Source organism: Pristis pectinata, chromosome 10 (assembly GCF_009764475.1).
Source record: "Pristis pectinata isolate sPriPec2 chromosome 10, sPriPec2.1.pri, whole genome shotgun sequence".
In the NCBI taxonomy this organism is placed as follows: Eukaryota; Metazoa; Chordata; class Chondrichthyes; order Rhinopristiformes; family Pristidae; genus Pristis; species Pristis pectinata.
The window spans coordinates 100,210,109-100,229,998 of NC_067414.1; the positions used below are offsets into that span (position 1 = coordinate 100,210,109).

General features: G+C 44.0%; 1 protein-coding gene across 1 annotated transcript in view; it reads right to left on the reverse strand.

Moving 5' to 3' along the window:
* LOC127575532 (dynein axonemal heavy chain 6-like) overlaps positions 1-19,890 on the reverse strand; it is a 277,640-nt gene that overhangs the window by 226,067 nt on the left and 31,683 nt on the right. The window contains exons 8-12 of the mRNA XM_052025464.1: positions 19,333-19,369; positions 14,956-15,056; positions 12,632-12,798; positions 4,080-4,427; positions 2,149-2,490 (exon numbers count right to left, since the gene is read on the reverse strand). Coding sequence (XP_051881424.1) covers positions 2,149-2,490; positions 4,080-4,427; positions 12,632-12,798; positions 14,956-15,056; positions 19,333-19,369 — 995 coding nt within the window. The remainder of the gene's footprint in view (positions 1-2,148; positions 2,491-4,079; positions 4,428-12,631; positions 12,799-14,955; positions 15,057-19,332; positions 19,370-19,890) is intronic.

Sequence of the window (19,890 nt, forward strand, 5' to 3'; positions counted from 1 at the left end):
CAATCTGCAACACAGTGCCTGGGTGGGTGGTGGAAGCAGGTTCTCTCAACATTTAGGAAGTATTGAGACAAGTACTTGAATCACCAAGGCATGAAAAGGCTGTGGTCCAAGTGCTGGTAAATGGGACTATGGTAGATAGGTACTTGATGGTTGGCTTGGACATGATGGGCTGAAGGGCCTGTTCGTGAGCTGTGTGACTTTGTGAAAGGAGGGAATGTCTGTGATAGTGTGGAGACAAAGTTGTCAACTACTTAAAAAACCAGCAGTTAGAGACAGGAAAGAAAGAAAAAGAAGCAGAAATCTATAACCACATCTTTGGAGAGAACGAGGGTAGTTACTTGAAATTGTTAAATTCAATGTTAAGTCCTGAAGGCTGCGAAATGCCCAGATGGAAGATGAGCTGCTGTTCCATGAGCTTACTTTGGGCATTGTTGGAGCTGAAGACAAGAGATCAGAAAGGGACTGGAAAGGAGAGTTTAATTGAGAGGCAACTGGAGGTTCAGGGTTGCCTTCCGGATGGAATTAAGGTGTTCTGAAAAGCAATCACCCACTCTGTCTTTGATCTCTCTGTTGTCGAGAAGACTACATCATGATCACTGAGTGCAGTACACCTGACTGGAAGATGTGCAAGTGCCAACAAAGGGACATGTAAAAGCTGTGAAGTGCAGGTCAGGGATGTAGGAAGTGCAGCTAAGACAGCACCAGTCGAGAGAGAAGTGAGTTAATGTCACAGGTGGATGACTCGCAGAAGAACTGGACAGTTCTGATACAGACAGAGAAAGGGAGTTACCTGAAATGGTAAAATTCCACACTGAGTCCAGGCGCTGCAATGAGATGTTGTTTCTCAAGTTTACATTATAACTGTGCAGTGAACTGCAGACAGAGTGAGAGTGGAATGGAGAATTCAAGTCACAGGCAGCAGGAAGCTAAGGGTTGCTCCTGCAGAATGAATGCAGTGCAGTTACCCAGTCTGGTTTCACCAGTGTATGGGAGACTGCATCGTCAACACCAAATACAGCAGACGAGGTTGGAAAAAGGGCGAGTGACTGGCAGCTTCACCTGAAGTGACTGCTTAGGTCCGAGGATGGTGCGATGGGAAGAGGTGAAACGACAGGCGTTGCATCACCCGTGGTTGCATGTAGAGGAGTGGTTAGTGGATAATGAAGAGTGAACTAGGGAGTTGCAGAGAAAATGGTCCCTTTCAAGCGGGGGGGGGGGGGGGGGGGGGGGGGGGGGAATCGCAGGGGAATGTGTTTTTGTTGATAGAATCCACTTGCAAGTAGCAGGAATTATAGTAGATAATTGCTGAATGTGGAGGCTGGAAAGGAAGATGAGGGGAATCCTCTGTCTGTTCTGGCTGGGAGGAGAGGAGGGAAAAGCAGAACTGTGGGAAATAGAGGAGACGTGGTTTAAAGCCCTGTCAACTATCGATAGGAAAAGCCACGGTTAATAACAAGAACAGACATCTTAAAGGCACTGGTGTGGAAAATCAGAGAAGGTATGATGGAAACAGAGAAAGTGGGAGAATGGAATGGTGTCCTTACAGGAAGTAAGGTGGAAGGAGGTGTAATTGAGATGGTTGTGGGGACCCAGGGGCTAATAATTGATGTTGATAGCTAATCTATTGCCTGAGATGCAGATAGAGATGTCAAAAAAGGGGAGGGAAGTGTCAGATATGGACTTGTAAAAATGAAACCAGGGTGGAAATTAGCTGCAAGGGTATTGAAATTTAAAATCTATTCAAATGTAGGAAGCAGCACTATTGCAGTCATCAATGCAATGGGAAAAAAATGAGGAAGGTGCCGTGAATAGGACTACAACGAAGATTGTTCCATGTATCCATCTTGGGATAAGATCTATTTACTTTCTATTAATTGATTCAATCGGGGAGAGCAAATGGTCAAGAGGGAGATCAGGGAACTGGAGGTCAACCGAGAAGAAGGATCGATTTTGTGGGATCTGCACTATTGCAATTTAAGTACAGCACTATACAATCCCTTTCTGTCAGCTGTTTTGAACCTGCTGGTTGGTTCTTGTTAGACTGTACATTCACTTTCCCCTAAAATTGTTTCAAGTGAAAAGCACAAAGATGAAAGAAGCATTTTCCAAACCACCCCATTGTCCGCATCCAGTTCTCTGTGGTATTACCTTATACTTAACTTGCGTTAGATCATAGTAAAGGTTACTGATGTCTCTCTCCAGGTCTGCACTGAATTTTTTGATGTTGCTTTCTTTTATGGCCTCAAAGTAGAGGATGTTGGATTTCAGGCTGTGGAAGGTTGGGACCAGGATTTGATAGAGTGCCACTTCCTCAGGAGGGATGGAGACACCATACTCCTTGGCAATACCGTACAGCTGAGTCACGGTTTGAAACTCTCTCTCCAATCTGGGCAATTCTACCTCCATTTGAGAAAGGAACAGCAGGTGTTCCCCAAACATGTCTAAGGTTTCTGGTTCCTTACTGAGCTTCTTCTGAGCTTCTTCAATTACCTAAATTGAAGCAAAGAACAATGTTGAGCTCATTCACTCACCCACAGCAACAAAGTTCTGCAATCCTCGTGGACGTAAAGCCTGCCAAAAATGGACCATAGCACTTTCCAGCTCTTGGTCCAGAGGTTAGGTCTCTTCAAGTACTCACCCAGATAGTTTTTAAATGTGGAGGGGTTTCAGCTTCCAGCACCCTTCCAGGCAGTGAGCTCCAGAACCACACTGGAGGAAAAATTTACTCGCCAAACTCCCCTCTAGTTCTGTGAAGGGAAATGGACAGTCAACACTTCAGGTTGAGACCCAGATGAAGGATCTTCAACTGTCCATTTCCCTCCACAGATGCTGCCTGACCCACTGAGTTCCTCTGGCTTCTTGTTTGTTGCTCCAGATTCCAGCATCTGCAGTCTCTTGTGTCCCCTCTAATTCTTCACCCCTTGAACCTAAGTCTTTGTCCGCTGGTAATTAACCTCTCTGCAAAGGGAAATAGGTCCTTCCTGCTTACTCTGAAAAGATTACAGAATTGCCAAATTGCAAAAGGCACCCCAGAAATAGGAGCCCATTGACAATCTGACACAGAAAGAAATGGGGGACTTTCACAACAACTGCAGGCTTTCACCAGGTCCAAGATGTGTCACCTCAAGGTTGTTAACCATGCCAAAAATCTGGCTTCTGCCATTGAGCCCTTCTTTCCACTCAATGGCAGCACCAGGTGGACTGCTTGCTTATTTCATTGCTTCGTGATTTTTCACCCCATAGCCCAGCAGAAACTGCAAAAATTAATAATAAATGTAAGACTGTCATTGCCGAGTGGGTACTGCCCTACTGGAATCAGGAGAGTGCCAGGTCCAATTCCAGTGAACAGGCTTTACAAGACATTGGCGAGGCTGCACTCGGAATATTGTGTTCAGTTTTGGTCACCTTGATAATAGGAATGACATTATTAAACTGGAAACTGTGCAAAACAGATTTACAAGGATGTCGCCAGGATTCAAGGAACTGAGTTATAAGGAGAGGCTGAGCAGGCTAGGACTTTTTTCCTTGGAGCATTGGAGACTAAGGGGTGACCTTATAGAGGTGTATAAAATCATGAGGGGCATAGATAGGGTGAATGCACTCAGTCTGTTTCCCAGAGTGGGGGAATCAAGAACTAGAGGGCATAGGTTTAAGGTGAGAGGGGAAAGATTTAATAGGAACTTGAGAGGCAACTTGTTTTACACAGAGGGTGGTATAAATATGGAACAAGCTGCCAGAGGAAGTGGTTGAGGCAGATACGTTAACGACATTTAAAAGGCACTTGGACAGATACATGGCTAGGAAAGGTTTAGAAGGATATGGGCCAAATGCAGGCAAATGGGACTAACTTGGATGGGCATCTTGGTTGGCATGGACCAGTTGGGCCCAAGGGCCTGTTTCTGTGCTGTATGACTCTATGCTAGCCAGGCACCCTAGGGAAGGGCTGAATCAGTGCCATTTGCAGGAAAATGCAAGCATGTAGACCCAGTGCCCAGTGCACGGAAAGTGTGTCCTGCAGGTCCCAGAAGACATTGACAACATTAATAAACTACAAGAGAGGTGAACAAGCAGATACTCACATTTAGCAGCCCGCCAGACTTCTTGTAGGCAGTGCTCTTCAGGTGGGAATGCAATTGGTGGATCACCACTTCCAAATAGGGCAAGCAGTCCATTTGGTACTGCTGGCTCAGCACCTTCACCAAACGGACCCGTCTCTCCACCGTCATGTTTCTTATATCCATGATGTGTTCTGTGTACACCTCCAACATGCTCCTGAATTCCAACGGGCTCCACTCCTGCTGCCTTATTAAAGCCTCAAGGTCCAGGTCCATGGCCTGATCCACCATAACACAGTAGTGCTCAAAGGTTCTGCTGTACCGTGTGACTTCCACCATTGAGGCACTTATCAAGTTCTGCAGTTTAGTGAGCTAGAAGCCGAGCATAGACACATTATAATTTTAGACAAGGGACAGACATGAGAGCAAGAGATACAAAGAGAGTGAGAGACGGAGATAGTGCAGAAGTCCTGGGTTTGTGAGAGATCCCTTCAGGAGATGTTGTAATTCTATTGTTATCATCTTCCTTCAGATGACAACAAAAGAAGCAAATAGTCGGAACTGCTGTATTGGTAACAGTGTTTTAACTCTATGTTTACATACACTGAACAGTGCAGTTATAATAGATGAGCAACTCAGAGAGGTTGAGAGACAGAGATAGGGACGGTTTGGGGCAGGAATGCGGAGAGCACAAGAACACAAGAAAATAAGTGCAGGAGTAGGCCACCTGGCCCCTCAAGCCTGCCCCACCATTCAATATGATCATGGCAGATCTACGTGTGCCAGATCCCCAATGCCGTCAAAAAAATTGTCCACCTTAAGTACTTCTAATCCATAACTCTGTAGGGCAGAGAATTCCAGAGATTCAACATTCCCTGCGAGAAGAAATTTCTACATACCCCTGTTTTAAATGACCACCAAATCCCACCTTATAGCATCTAGTTCTTATTCCTGCAGGTCACGGCTTTGCAATTACACATCTGAGTTCTGTTCAAATGTGACAAGGGTTTCTGTCTCCACCACTCTTTGGGCAGCGAGTTCCAGGACCCTATCACCCTCATCTCCCCTCTAATCCTTCCACTAATTATTTTTAGAGGCACAAGAGACTGCAGACACAGTGTCTCGACCGGGAACGTCGACTATCCCTTTGCCTCCACAGATGCTGCCTGACCCACTGAGTTCCTCCAGCAGTTTAGTTTTTTCTTTGCTGCAAATTATTTTAAATCTACGCCCTTGGTTTTGACCCCTCTCCTAAAGAAAATAATCCTTATTTACTTTCTTTAGGCTCCTCATAAATTTATATACTTCAATAGGTATTCCCCCCTCCCCCCAACCTCATGTTCCAGAGGAAATATAGAGTGATAGACACGTAGATCATGGACACAGGCCACTCAGCACAACCCATCTGCACTGACCAGTGCACACCCTTCCATATTCATCCCATCACCTAGCACTTAGTCCATAACCCTCTATGCCTAAGTGTTTCAGGTGCTTGTCCAGACACTTCTCGAGTACTGTCAGTGACCCAGCTTCAGCCATTCTCTCAGGCGTGCATTCCAGGTACTCACCGCTCTCTGGGCGAAGAAGGTACCCCTCAGAGCCCCTCTGAATCTCTTCCCTCTTACCCTAAATCCATGTCCTCTAGTTTTATCTACCTCTGATAAGGAGAAAAGTTTCCTGCCATCTACCCTATCTATACTCTTATCATTTTATATAGCTCAGTCATGTCCCCACTTAACCTCCTCCACTTTCAGGGAGGACAGACCCAGCCTCTCCAGTCTCTCTTCAAAACTGAGCTGCTCCATCCCAGAACAACTTCAACTGATCCAATCTTCCTTCATAGCTACAAGTCTCCAATCCTGGCAATATCCTCAAGTTTCCTCTACACCCTCTCCAGTGCAATCACAGCTCCCCTGCAGTGACCAAAACTGAAGAGTGCAGGCTGAGGTCTAACTGGTGTTAGATACTGTTTTGGCAATAACCTCCTTGTTCTTTTATTCAACGACTTGGCTAATAAACAAATGCCTTTTTAACCACTTTATTGACCATGCACTCCAAGGTCCCTCTGTTCACCTCTCCTCCTCTCAGAATCCTACCATTTACTGTGCTTTTGCACCTCCACAATTGAGTTACCTCACACTTGCCTGGATTGAATCCCATTTGCTACTTTCCTGGCCAACAGACTTATGAATCACATCTTCCTACAGTTTAAAGCTTTCCTTCTTGTCCTTAACCAGATAGACAATTTTTGTTTATTTAGGGTGCCTGATAAAGACATCTCCAGAGATCTTAAGAGGTGTGGAGGGACATTTGGAGCTTGGAGTGCATGCCCATTGGTAGTAGGACAGGTCAATAAACTGGTTAAGGAAGGCATAGAATACTCATCATCCATGATATATTAAATGGTGGGGAAGGCTTGAGGGACTGAGTGGCTTCCTCCTTCTCCTCATGCATTAATAACTCATCATATTAATAAATGCTACAACACTGGCGACACAGGTAGACAGGGTGCTGAAGAAATCTCTCATCTTCCAGTGTACTTTGCTCTCATTAAGGACAATTTTGTGCAACATCGCCTTATCGCTGAACTTATTGTTGTTCATGTTTTGTTGTTCATTTAATGTCAAGACCCATAGTATTGCCAGGAGGTGGTCCTTTAACTCCCTGAGCCATTTTATCTTTCATTGAGATCATGGGTCTACACCCCTACATTTCGAAGACTTGAGAGGTGATTCCATTGAAACGTATACAACACTTGTGGGTAGATGCAAGGACCGTATTTCCACAAGCTGATATGTCTAGAGTGAAGTAAGGGTCTGCCCGGTCAGAAGAGAGATGAGAACCTTTTTTCCACAGAGAAGTCTGTTAACCTTTGTAATTTTCTACCCAACAGGGCTATGGAGGTTCAGTTACTGAGTATATTTTAAAACAAAGATCAATAGATTTTTAGATGTTAAGGAAATCAAAGGATTTAGAGTTATGGCAGCAATGCAGTGCTGAGGTAAAAGATCACCCATGAGCAGACACAAGGGACCCAATTCAACCCCTCCTGCTTCTGTGCCTTAGGTCTCATGGAGATATACAGCATGGAAACAGGCCCTTCAGCCCAACTCATCCATGCCAGCTGTGTTGCCCAGCAAGCTAGTCCTAGCCGCCTGCATTTGGCCCATGGTCCTCTAAACTTCTCCTATCCATGTACTGATCCAGATGGCTTTTAAGTGTTGCTAACGTGCCCGCCTCAACCACTATTTCTGGCAGTTTATTCCAAGTACGCACCACCTTTGTGTGAAGGAGCTGCCCCTGATGTCCCTTTTAAATCTCTCGCCTCTGATCTTAAACCTCTGCCCTCTTGCTTTTAGCACCCCCTCCCTGGGAAAAAGACAATGTGCTTTCACCCTCAATCTCCTACGCTCTAGGGAATAAAGTTCCAGTCTACGCAATCTCTCCTTGTAATTCAGGCCCCCAAGTCCAGGCAACATCTGGGTAAATCTTTTCTGCACTTTTTTTAATTTAATGATGTCTTTCCTGTAACAGGGTAACGAAAACTGTACTCAATACTCTAAGTGCGGCCTCACCAATGTCTTATATAACTGTAACATAACTTCCCAACTCTGATACTCAATGTCCTGACTGATGAAGGCCAGCGGGTCAAACGCCTTCTTCACCACCCTATCTACCTGTGATGCCGCTTTCAGCGAACTCTGCACTTGCACTCCTTGGTCCTTTTGTTCCACAACACTCCCCAGGGCCCTACCACTCACTGTATAACTCCTACCCTAGTTTGATCTCCCAAAATGAAATACCTCACAGTTATCTGAATTGAAAGCCATTTGCCAATCCACAGCCCACATATCTGGCTGAACAAGATCCCCCTGTGACCCGTGACCCATCTCCATATCTCTAACTTTCCCCATAATATATTGGTTCATGAAAATCAAACTTCAATTCCAATTGAATCATTGTCTAAGCAAGACTGCCATCTGAAGACCAGAGTTGTAAACTTCTATGCCCTGTTTCCTGACCTCACTCCCGAAAGACTGGGCTCTGATTTTTGGATCTGTTGGATCTGACTAGCCATCTAACCAGTCCCTGGAATATGAGATCTTGAAAATATTAATCATATTACCCCTTAACCATTCAGTCTTCTGGGAATACAACCCTGGTTTCAGTTATCCCACTTGCCTGCTGAGATGGTGGAGAACCACCTTCTCAGACACAGTAATCTGTATGAATTGTAGCTTCTCACAGTGATTTTGACACAACAGACTGGCTGGCCATTTCAATGGAAAATTAAGTATATTGTTGTAACCCTGACAGAGCTAATTTTGGATCCGATTTATCATTCTACCTTGGATCCCATGGACCATTACTTTTGTGACCAGCCACCATGAGGAACCTTGTCAAATGCCTTTCAAAAATCCTTGCAGGACACATTCAAAAGCTGCAGATGCTGGAAATTGGAAATAAAAATAGAAAATGCTGGAAATACTGAGCAGGTCAGGCAGCATCTGTGGTGAGGCCAGAGTGGGAGTGTCACAGAGAATAAAACGGACAGGCAACTGCCTGCAAGGCTGGCCCTGAGCTTCCGGTCACCTGTCAATTTAAATCTTCATACCACTCTCACTCTGACTTCTCTGTCTTTGGTCTCTAACGCTGTTCCAATGTAAGCTCAAAGGGTCATAGATTCATATAATACAGAAACAAGTCCCTCCATGTACGTACCAGCCATCAGGTCCCTGTCCATACTAATCGCATCTCCCAGCACGTGGCTCATAGCTGTCTATGCTGCAGTGTTTCGTAGTCATCTAAGTACTTGTTAAGTGTTGTGAGAGTGTCTGCCTTCACCACCCAACTAGGTAGTGAGTCACAGATTTCAACTACCCTCCAACTTAAAAAAAAATTCCTCCTCAAGTCCCCTCTAAATCTCCTACCCCTTACCTTAAATCTAAGCCTTCTGGTTATAGACACTTCTGCCATGGGGAACGTTTTCCTACTGTCTACCTAACCTATGCCCCTCATAGTTTTGTACACTTCAATCAGGTTCCCCCTCAGCCTCCACTGCTCCAAGGAAAACAAACCCAGTCTACCACTCTTTCCTCAAAGTTGAAACGCTCCACCCCAGGCAACATCCTGGTGAATCCCCTGTGCATGCTCGCCAGTGCACACATCCTTTCTACAGTGTGGCAACCAGACCTGCATACAATGCTCCAGCTGTGGCCCAACCAATGTTTTATATAAGTTCACCATAACCTTCCCACTCTTATATTCTATGCCCAAGCTAATGAAGGCAAGTATCTTGTACGCCTTCTTAACCACCATATCTACCTATGTGTTGCCTTCAAGGATTCTTGGACTTGTATACCCAGGTCCTTCTGTTCTACAGTACTTCCTAGGGTGCTACCATTCATTGTGTATATCCTAGCCTTATTCATCCTCCCAAAATATAACACCTCACACTTATCAAGAATAGATTCCATCTGCCATTTTTCTGCCCATTTTACCAACTGATCAATGTCATCCTGTAGCCTTTGACTATCCTTCTCAATGTCAACAATATCAGCAGTTTTCTTGTCATTTACAAACTTACTAATCAGACCTCCTACATTTACAGCTGCATCATTAATGCATTTAATAATGCATTTAAACTGGAAAGAGTGTAGAAAAGATTTACAAGGATGTTGCCAGGACTTGAGGGACTGAATTATGGGGAGAGGTTGGCCAGGCTAGGCCTTTATTCCTTGGAGCGTAGGAGACTGAAGGGTGATCTTATAGAGGTGTATAAAATCAGGAGGGGCATAGAATGCACTTAGTCTTTTTTCCAGAGTTGGAGAATCAAGAACTAGAGGGTACAGATTTGAGGTGAGAGGGGAAAGATTTAATAGGAAATTGAGGGGCAACTTTTTTACACAAAGGGTAGTAGGTATGTGGAATGAGCTGCCACAGAAAGTGGTTGAGACAACTTTTAAAAGACAGTTGGACAGGTACATGGATAGGAAAAGTTTAGAAGGTTATGGGCCAACTGCTGGCAAATAGGACTAGCATGGATGGGGCGTCTTGGTCGGCATGGAACAGATGGGCCGAAGGGCCTGTTTCAATGCTGTATAACTCTATGACTCGAACAAACAGTAAAGGTCCCAGCACCTGTCGCTGTGGTACACCACTGATCATGGACTTCCAATCACAAACACAGCGCTCCACTGTCATCCTCTTCCTCAGAACTGTCCAGTTTGCCAAACTGCCCTGGATTCCATAGGCTCTAACCTCTTGGACCAGTCTCCCATGTGGGATATTGTTACTTACTGAAGTCCATGTAGACTACATCAACAGCATTCTCCTCATCAGTATATTTAGTCTCCTCCTTGAAAAATTTAACCAAATGAAGCAGATAGGATCTCCCCTTAATGAGGTTGTTCAAATTCTCCTTAATTAATTTCTGCCTCTCCAAGTGTAGGTCAGTACTGTCACTCAGAAGTTTTCCTAATAATTTCCTGACCACTGACAATAGACTCACTGGCCTTTCGCTACCAGGCTGATCCCTGCTGCCCTTCAGGAATAAAGGAACCACATCTGCTGTCCTCCAGTCATCTAGCACCTCACCTGTGACCAGAAAAGATCTGAAAATTCTGCAGTCTCCTCCTTTGCTTCCCATAGCAGCCTGGGACTCTCATATCAGGCCCTGGGGATTTATCTACCTTTAAGCCTGCCGAGACATCTAATGCCTCCTGCTTTTTGATGACAATTTGTTCTAGAATTGCACTGTCCCCCTCCCTGAATTTTCCAACTACAATGCTCTTCTTAACTGTCTGACTGGGCAAGGTGGAGCCCTCAAGTTTTACCACTGAACTCAATGTTTTCAGATAACTAGTCTTTCCAGTGTGTGTTAGATCAGGCCATTTCTGATGCAAGGTCATCAACCTGCAATGTTAATTCAGATCTTACTCTCTCTAAAGTTGCTGCCTGAACTGTTATTTCTGATTTCTAACACTAATGTGTTCTGTAGCCCACAGTTCCAACATTGTTTTTTCCTCTCTCCTCTGTTACACAGAATATTGAACAGTCCAGCACAGGAACAGGCCCTTCAGCCCACAGTGTCTGTGCCGAAAACGATACCGGTTTAAACTAATCCCATCTGCCTGCACATGGTCTATATCCCTCCATCCCCTGCCTGTTCACGTGTCTGTCTAAATGTCTCTTAAACATTGCTATCATATCCCTTCCACCACTTCCCCTGGCAGAACATTACAGGCACCTGTGTGTAAAAAAATCTTGCCATGTAAATCTTCTTTAAACTTTCCACCTCTCAGCATAAAGCTGTGCCCTCTAGTATTTGACATTTCCACCCAGGGAGAAAGACTCCGACTGTCTACCCTAGCTATGCCTCTCATAAATTTAGTTACTTCTATCAGGTCACTCTATCTAACCCTCTTCCCAGCAGATCAGCTGCGATTAATTAGCTGTTACTACCCGCTCTCAGAACCCACCAGCAACATATTTTTCTTGATCACCCAATCATGGACATTCCCTTTGTTCTGTCCACCCCTCTCCTTCTCTGAAAACACTTTAAACATGCCTGTTTTCCCATTTCTGATGAAGCGTGTATAGACTGATATGCCAGCCCTGTTTCTCCCTTGGCCGATGCTGTCTACTCTGCTGTGCACTTCCAGCATTTGTTTTTATTTCAAATGCACTTCCCTCATCGACCCTCTTCAATTACACCGTGGCTGCATTACAAGTTAGCTTCATCTGCCTTCCACAGTTCCATTACCCTTACCTCCCTCACCCCAACACCCTCCCCTTCTCTAACAAAACTCTATCGCACTTTGAAAATTCAATCTTGCTCCCATATCAACTGCATTTTGGGGGGAGAAGAAAGAGTTCAATTGGGGGAAGCATTTATCTTTCTGATGTTCTTCAGAGCTCAGGTCCAGTTCCAGGTGTTCTAACCTTGTTGACCAAACTTCTGTGTGGGACCTTATTGAATGCCTCAGAAAATCCAGATAAGCACACCCCCTCGTTCCTCCCATCTAATCTTTGAATCTTAAACAACTCAAACATGATTTACAATTCATAAATCCATGACTCTGCTCAGTCCTCATATTCTTCTCAATGTGTTCTGTTTCTACATCACTTATCCCAACCATCAACCAACCTCCTATTGGTCAAAACCTCTCATCTCTCCTTTCAAACCCATTTCCTCCATGCTTATCTACCTATAACTTTCCACACCAGAGTTGAAGTGACAATGAAATTATCAATAGATCTGATAATCCCCAGTGTTTTGACAAATTGGCCAATAATCTGCTCCAAACTTTGGTGTCGCCAGCAAGACAAGCATTTATAGTCCTCAAAATGGTCGTAAACCTTCAAGAGTCATTGGAGTCTAAAGGCTGCAGATGAGCCCACAGTGCTAGTTCAGGGTGCTTTTTATGCCAGCACAGAGCAGATGGGTGAATGGTCTGTCTGAGCTGCAAATTCCACATAAAAAAATCAATTTTCTTAATAAATTCTAAATACCAGCAAAACGTGACCGACTGAAATCACTCAGGTAAGTTCTGATGGGCAAAGACTCGACCTACTTGTTGTTGGTAGACTGGATCTTGGCCAAACAGTATGTTGGCATTGAGTGAGAGCTGCCTTGTCCTCTTTACTTCCAGTTCCTGATCACCAGAGAGCTTCAGTTCGTAAACAGACCGTGAGTTAAACATGGACAAGCGAGGCTCATCGGTGAAGGCAACCAGCTTAGCTGAAATGACAATGGTTGATTTCGCATCAGCACATTACTGACGAGGGAATTGTAAGGTTTATAAGTAGTGAGCTACTAAACATGATCCTACTTAATGCCGGAACAGGCTTGAGGGGCTGAATGGCCCGCTCTAGTTTTGATTTCTGATGGATTTTTGGTCCTTAGAATTCATCCATTTTCAAGGTCAAACTTCTCCACTAGTATGCCTTTATCAATACTTGTTGCTTATACTTCCTCATATGTACTGGATCCTTTTGGATCCCCAATATTTCTGGGATATTTTTCGTGTCTTCTTCATGAGGACAGACACAGCATTTGTTTGGTACTGCTGCCATTTCCTTATTCTCCTGGAATTTCTGCTCTCCTCCTTTCACATAATGATAGAAGTTCTTACAGGGAAAATGGAAGATGAGAGTAAGCAGAAGATACAAAAGCTGAGAGCACATACCTCCAGGCTCAAGGACAGCTTCTATCCCGCTGTTATAAAATTATTGAACGGTTCCCTACCACGATAAAATGGAGTCTTGACCTCACAATCTACCTCGTTATGACCTTGCACCTTACTGTCTGCCTACACTGCACTTTCTCTGTAACTGTAACACTTTATTCTGCATTCAGTTATTGCTTTTCCCTTTGTACTACCTCAATGTACTGATGGGATGGATCTGTATGGATGACGTGCAAAACAAGGTTTTTCACTGAACCTCGGCACATGTGACAATAATAAACCAATTTACCAATTTACTGGTGAGAAACATAAAAACTGACTGTACAAAGTAGAAATTTGTCAGAAGTTACTCGCCAGCCACTCATCGATCAGCTACCTGCCTTTTACCAACCATTTCATGACACTTACAAGTCAAAGTTGGTGTTAAGTCAACCCTGCTCATTAAAGTCCATGCTCTGAGGACTACCATGCTCTTGAAACCCTCAGCTTTGTACATCGAAGAACCATTCACTGAGTCAGCTAATTTCAATCAATTGCTGATCAATGGGAAGTGAGTTCCCAATTAACTGGGCATTCACAAAGTTCCTTCTTTCACACTGTAAGTGACAAAATTTAGAGAATAACCTCAAAACTAAATTACCTATAATTGACTATTGTAGCAACCTCTTAGATAGCAAGCTTCACACTCTGAGGATCCTGCACTCAGAGGAACTCTCTGCCCAAAGCATCCTGTACACTGTTGAGCACTGTGTGACATTTTGCCTTGTTAAAGACAACATATAAATAAATTTTGCTGATTAAATGAAAACCAGCAATATTATTTTCATCCACAAGCCAATAATTTTGCCTTCATAGCAACAGTAACTACTTTTCAAAGAAAACTTATTTATATGACCTTTCTAGGAATCGCAATGAAGTGCAAATTCCACCTGTATAAGATTTTTAAATAAATGAAACTGTGATTCTAACACTTTATTCTGTATTCTATTATTGTTTTTCCTTGTACTACCTCAATGCACTGTTGTAATGAAATGATGTGTATGGATGGCATGCAAATCGAAGTTTTTCACTGTATCTCAGTACGTGACAATAATAAACCAATTTACCAATTCAGTCTGTATCCGAGGGATCAGATTTTAAATAATTACTCATAAAAGCCAGGGTTGGAGTTGGAAGTATGTTCTTACACAATGAGCTGTGGAGCCAAGCAATCCACTGCTTGAAAGCTGAGTCAATAATTAGTTACAAAAAGAATTGGACCTATATTTAAAAACAAAATGCTACATGATTTAGAGTAGAAACACCTCGCTTCTTGATTGATCAAAACCCCTCGAAATTTTGAATACCTCTACAACATTCTCCCCATAACCTTCTCTGCTTTAAGAACAACAATCGCAGTTTCTTCAGTCTCTCCCTCATCCCTGATATCATCTTGACAAACTCCCATGTATCCCTTCTAGGACCTGGACATCTTTAAGTGTAGTGGCCAGAAATGGTCCCAAAATTCCAGCCAGAGTCCAGCCAGTGATTTGAAATTATTTAACATGGCTTCCTTGCTTTTATTTTAGTGGCCCTTTATACAAAGGCAAACACCCTGTTTGCTTTCTTAACGGCATAATGAATTACCCATTCACCATTCATGTATGAGCACATATTCTGTGAATCAATTTAACATTTGAAATGACATTTTCTGGTTATTTGTTCCTTACCAACAATCTCTTCCAGCACTCTGACTATGTTATGCATTTGTGTCAATAGGTCTTCTGAAGTCGGGGACAAGATATATCGAGCAAGTTTCTTATATTCAGACCTGGAGGTTGAAAAATGCATGGGTTTATCACACAAGTATGATTTTTTTTATTGGTCAGCAAAACCTAGAAGAATCCAATGATTTCCTGCACTGGGTCAGTCACAGATCTGGCTAGATGATCGAACAAAGCAAATACAACTGATCAGGGTTAGAAACCAGGTCTATATCTGGAGTTTCCGATCGGTGGGTTAAAGGGAGCTGCTAGAAAGAGAGAATCTGACCAAAGGAACATGTACAGTAAGCTATGAAATGTGGGCAGTGAGGAAGTGAGAACACAAGGAAAGGAAGTGCAGAGGTGTAGGACACGCCCAGCAGGTCAGGCTGTGCCAATACCACAGATGATGACCTACAGCACAAATGGTCAGCTCTGACATGAACAGAGAAAGCAAGTTACCTTTTGTTGTAGCCCAGATATTGAGTCCAGCGGGCTGCAATACGATCAGACAGAAGATGAGGTACTGTTCCTCAAGTACTCGTTCAGCCTCTACATAACAGTGCAGGAGGCCACAGACAAATGGGTCAGAGTGAGAGTAGGATGTAGAATTAAAGCTCAAGGTCACTTCTGCAGACTGACTCAGGTGCTCTGCTAAGTGGTCACCCAGTCTGCATCTGGTTTCTCCAGTGAAGAGCAGAACACTTTGTGAACACCAAATGCAGTGACACTAGATTGGAAGAAGTGCAAGTGAATCATTGCTTCACCTGGAAAAACTGTCTGTGTCCCTGGATGGTGGGAAGGGAAGAGGGGAAAGGTGAAGGGAACAGTCCCTTTGAAATGCTGTAAAGGAAGGGGAGTGCATATCTGATGGTGGAACCTCAATGAAGGTGGCAGAAACTGCAAAGGATGAATTGTTGAATGCAGAGGATGGTTGGGTGGAAGGTGAGGACCAGAGCAGAGGAATGAGAAATAGATGGTCAAGGAAAAATAAGCCATTTCAAAGCACTTATGTGGAATGTATCATCATCAGAGCAAATGCGACAGAGGTGGAGAAACTGGGGGAATGGAATCCTTATACGAGGCAGGGTGGGGGGAAGTGTAGTCAAGGTAGCTGGGGAAGTCTTTGGGCTTTTAATAGATGCTTGTGGCTGGTCTATCCTGGGAGTTGGAAACAGAGAGATCCAGAAGGGAAGGGAAGTGTCAGAGATGGACCATGTGAAGGTGAGAGAAGGGTGGAAATTGGCAACAAAACTAATGAAATTTTCAAGTTCTCTATGAGCGCAGGTAACAGAACCAATGCAGTCATCAATATACAGGAGAAAGAGTTGAAAGGGTGGACCTGAGTGGGACTGTTCCACGTATCCCATATAAAGACAGGTGTAGCTTGGGTCCATGTGAGTGGCCATAGCTACACCTTTGATCTGGACAAAGTGAGTGGAAGTTGTTTAATGTGAGGACAAGTTCAGCCAGTCGAATGAGTGTGTTGGTGGAGGGGAACTGGTTGGGCCTCTGGTCAAGGAAGGAGTGAAAGGCCCTCAACCCCTCCTGATGTGGGAAAGAGGTGTCAAGAGATTTCACATTCATGGTAAAGATGAGCAGGTTTGGACCAGGGAATTGAAAACGGTCAAAATGGTGGAGGACATGAGAAGTGTCAGGACGTATGTAGAAAGGGACTGAGCCAGGCGAGAAAGGATGGAGACAAGGTAGGAAGAAATAAGTTCTAGGGGGAAAAAGCAGGCTAAGACAGTGGGAGTTAGAAGCAGGCTCAGTGAGTCTGGGAACCTAGAGGCTGGAAGCTGTAGAAAGAAGATTGGTAGTGGGATCGTGGTCCAGAGGAAGGTAAGAGGAATTGCCTGACAGCTAACATTTGGCCCTTGCGAGATAGAGCTCAGCTTGCCAGACCACATTGACACCACATCGTCAGCAGGTTTAATGATACCAGGGTTAATGTAATGCTCTGGGGAAATAAGGCACAAAAACAGGCTCTTCAGCCCACCAAGTCTGCACCAACCATTAAGCACCCATTTGGACTAATCCTACCCTAACCCATTTTATTCTCCCCACATTCCTATCAACACTCCCTAGAGTCTTCTATTCATCTACGCAGAAGGGTGGTTATAATGGGGGACATATTAAAAATTAATAGTGTGGGGGTATTAAAAAGGATGGATGAACCTTAAAGTCACTAGGACCAGATGGCATGCATCCTAGAATTTTAAGGGAGTGCTAGAGAAATCATGTGGGTACTGCCCATCATCGTTCAATGCTCTCTGGATACAAAGTGGTGCCAGAGAACTGGAGATGGGTGAATACTATTCCATTGTTTAAAAAAGGGAATAAGGATAAACCCAGCAGCTACAAGCCAGTCAGATGGGGAAAGTTTTTAGAAACATTGATTAAGGACAGGATTAATCTTCATCTGATGGGAAATTGATTAATTAAGGCAAGCCAGCATTGAACTGGAAAGAACAAATTGTGATTAATATATTTGATGGAATTCTTTGATGAGGTAATGGACAGTGTTGATGAGGGTAACACAGTCGATGTGGTGTATGTGGATCTCCAGAAGTCTTTTGATAACATGTTACATAACAGCTGTATCAGCAAAATCAGAACACATGGCACAAAAGGTACATTGAAAGCATGGATACAAAGTTGGCTGAATTACAGACAACCAAAAGTCATGGTGAATGATTGTTTTCTGACTGGAGAAGGTGAATAATGGCCTGCCCAAGGGATTACTTTTGGGGTTATTGCTTTTTTTGATCTATATTAATGACCTAGACTTGTGGAAGCAAGCCACAATTTCTATATTTTCAGATGGCACAAAACCTGGCAGCATTAACTGTGAAGAGAGTGATAGATTGCAGCAGAATAGAAAGTGGCTGATGGAATGGGCAGAGAGTGGCAGATGAAGTTTAAGGCAGTAGAGGTGCTGCCTCACAGCACCAGAGAAACAGGTTCAATCCTGACCTCCAGTGTTGTCTATGTGGAGTTTGCACATTCTCCCTGTGACTGGCTGGGTTTCCCTCAGGTACTCCGGCTTACACCCAGATCACAAAGATGTGTGGGTTGATGAGTTAATTGGACAATATAAATTGTTCCTAGTGTGTAGACAAATGGTGGAATCTGGGGGAGAGTGGATAGGAATGTGGGGAGAATAAAATAGGTGAGGGTATGATTAGTATAAAAATGGGTGATTGATGGTTGGCATGGAGCTGGTGGGCTAAAGGGCCTGTTTCTATGCTGTTTCCCACTACAATGTGTTGGATTTTGGTAGGATGAACGAGGAGAGGCAATATAGAATAAAGGATACTGGTCTAAAAGGGGGAGGGAACGAAGGGTCCTAGAGCATGGGTACACAAGTCATTGTAAGTGGCAGGGCAGGTTGAGAAAATGGTTGGTAAGGAATATACCATCCTGGGCTTTATCAATAGAAACCTAGAGCATAAAAGCAGGGAAGTAATGCTGACCCTTCATAAAACACTAGTCCGGCCTCAGCTGGAGTATTATGTCCAGTCCCTGTTGCCTCATTATAGGAAGGATGTGACGGCATTGGAGAAGGTCCAGATGACATTTTTGAGATTTGTCCCTGGAATGTGGGACTGCAGTTAGGAGGTTGGGTTAGGGAGCTGGGACTGGAGAAGATGGAGGGAAGATTTGATAGAAATATATAAAATTACGAGAGGTCTGGACAGAATGGATAGTGGGAGGCTGTTACCATTGGTGGAGGGGTTGAGGACTAGAGGTCACTTGTATAAATTAAAGGGTAAGAGAATTAAGACAGGAGGAAAAGCTTTCTCACACATTGTGTGCTTGGTATCCTACAGATGTGATGGAAGGCAGGTTCCATGTGGCCTTCAAAAGGGAATTGGATAAATGTATGGCAAAGAAATATTTGCAAGGCTACAGTGAAAGGACTGGAGGGTTAGACCTAGTGTTGTGCTCTGGCAGAGAGCCAGCACAGATATAGTGGGCCGAATAGCCTCCTTCTGCGCTGTAACCATTCTGATTCTATGTGTTCTGACTCCCAAAATCGAAGCTCAGTGAACCACAATCCCATCACAAAAACCCCATCACCCCTGTGCCCCATCAATGACCATCTCCCTGACCCATCTCATTAACAACCCCTGATGCTCTCCTTCGGACACCCAAACACTCAAACCTCCTCCTCCTCCTCCAAATACCACCAATCAACACCAATACCAATAAAACACCATCAACACCAATAAAACCCTCTGAATGTGGCTCCTCCTCAGATGACTTGTGCTCGGTCTGCCCACACATTTATTTCACTAAAGGTGCTTTGTTATGGAGCAGTTGCTTGCTCTCTCCACTTACCCATCTTCCATCTCTTCCTGAATGTCAGCTTCACTTTCTGTAAAAATAAACATATGTTAGAGGAACAAAGATTGCATCACACAGCTCCTTAAATAACCTAATATCTTGTTATATACAATCAACCAAGTTACCAGACCCACATCAACATAAACCCTCTCACACAAACATATACTAATGTACACCCATCCACAAGCACACACAGATACCCCAACACCAAAGCACATATTCTTAAACACATAACGCCTTACCAAAACACATGCACCCCTACACCAACGTACTCTCACACCCTGCCATGCACCCAGCCACACTAACACGCTTCACCACACACACGCCCATATCAACAGACACATCCATACCAACTCACACACTTCCACATGCTTCCAGTAGTGATCAAACCAATTCACATGCACAAGTATACACCCCTCACACATGCACACAAACACACACACACATGCACACCCACACACACACTACAATTGCACATGGATAAATCAACAAATATTTTGGAAGTCCTCTTCTTCTATTGCACTGCTGGTCAGATTTATGTAAACATCTCAG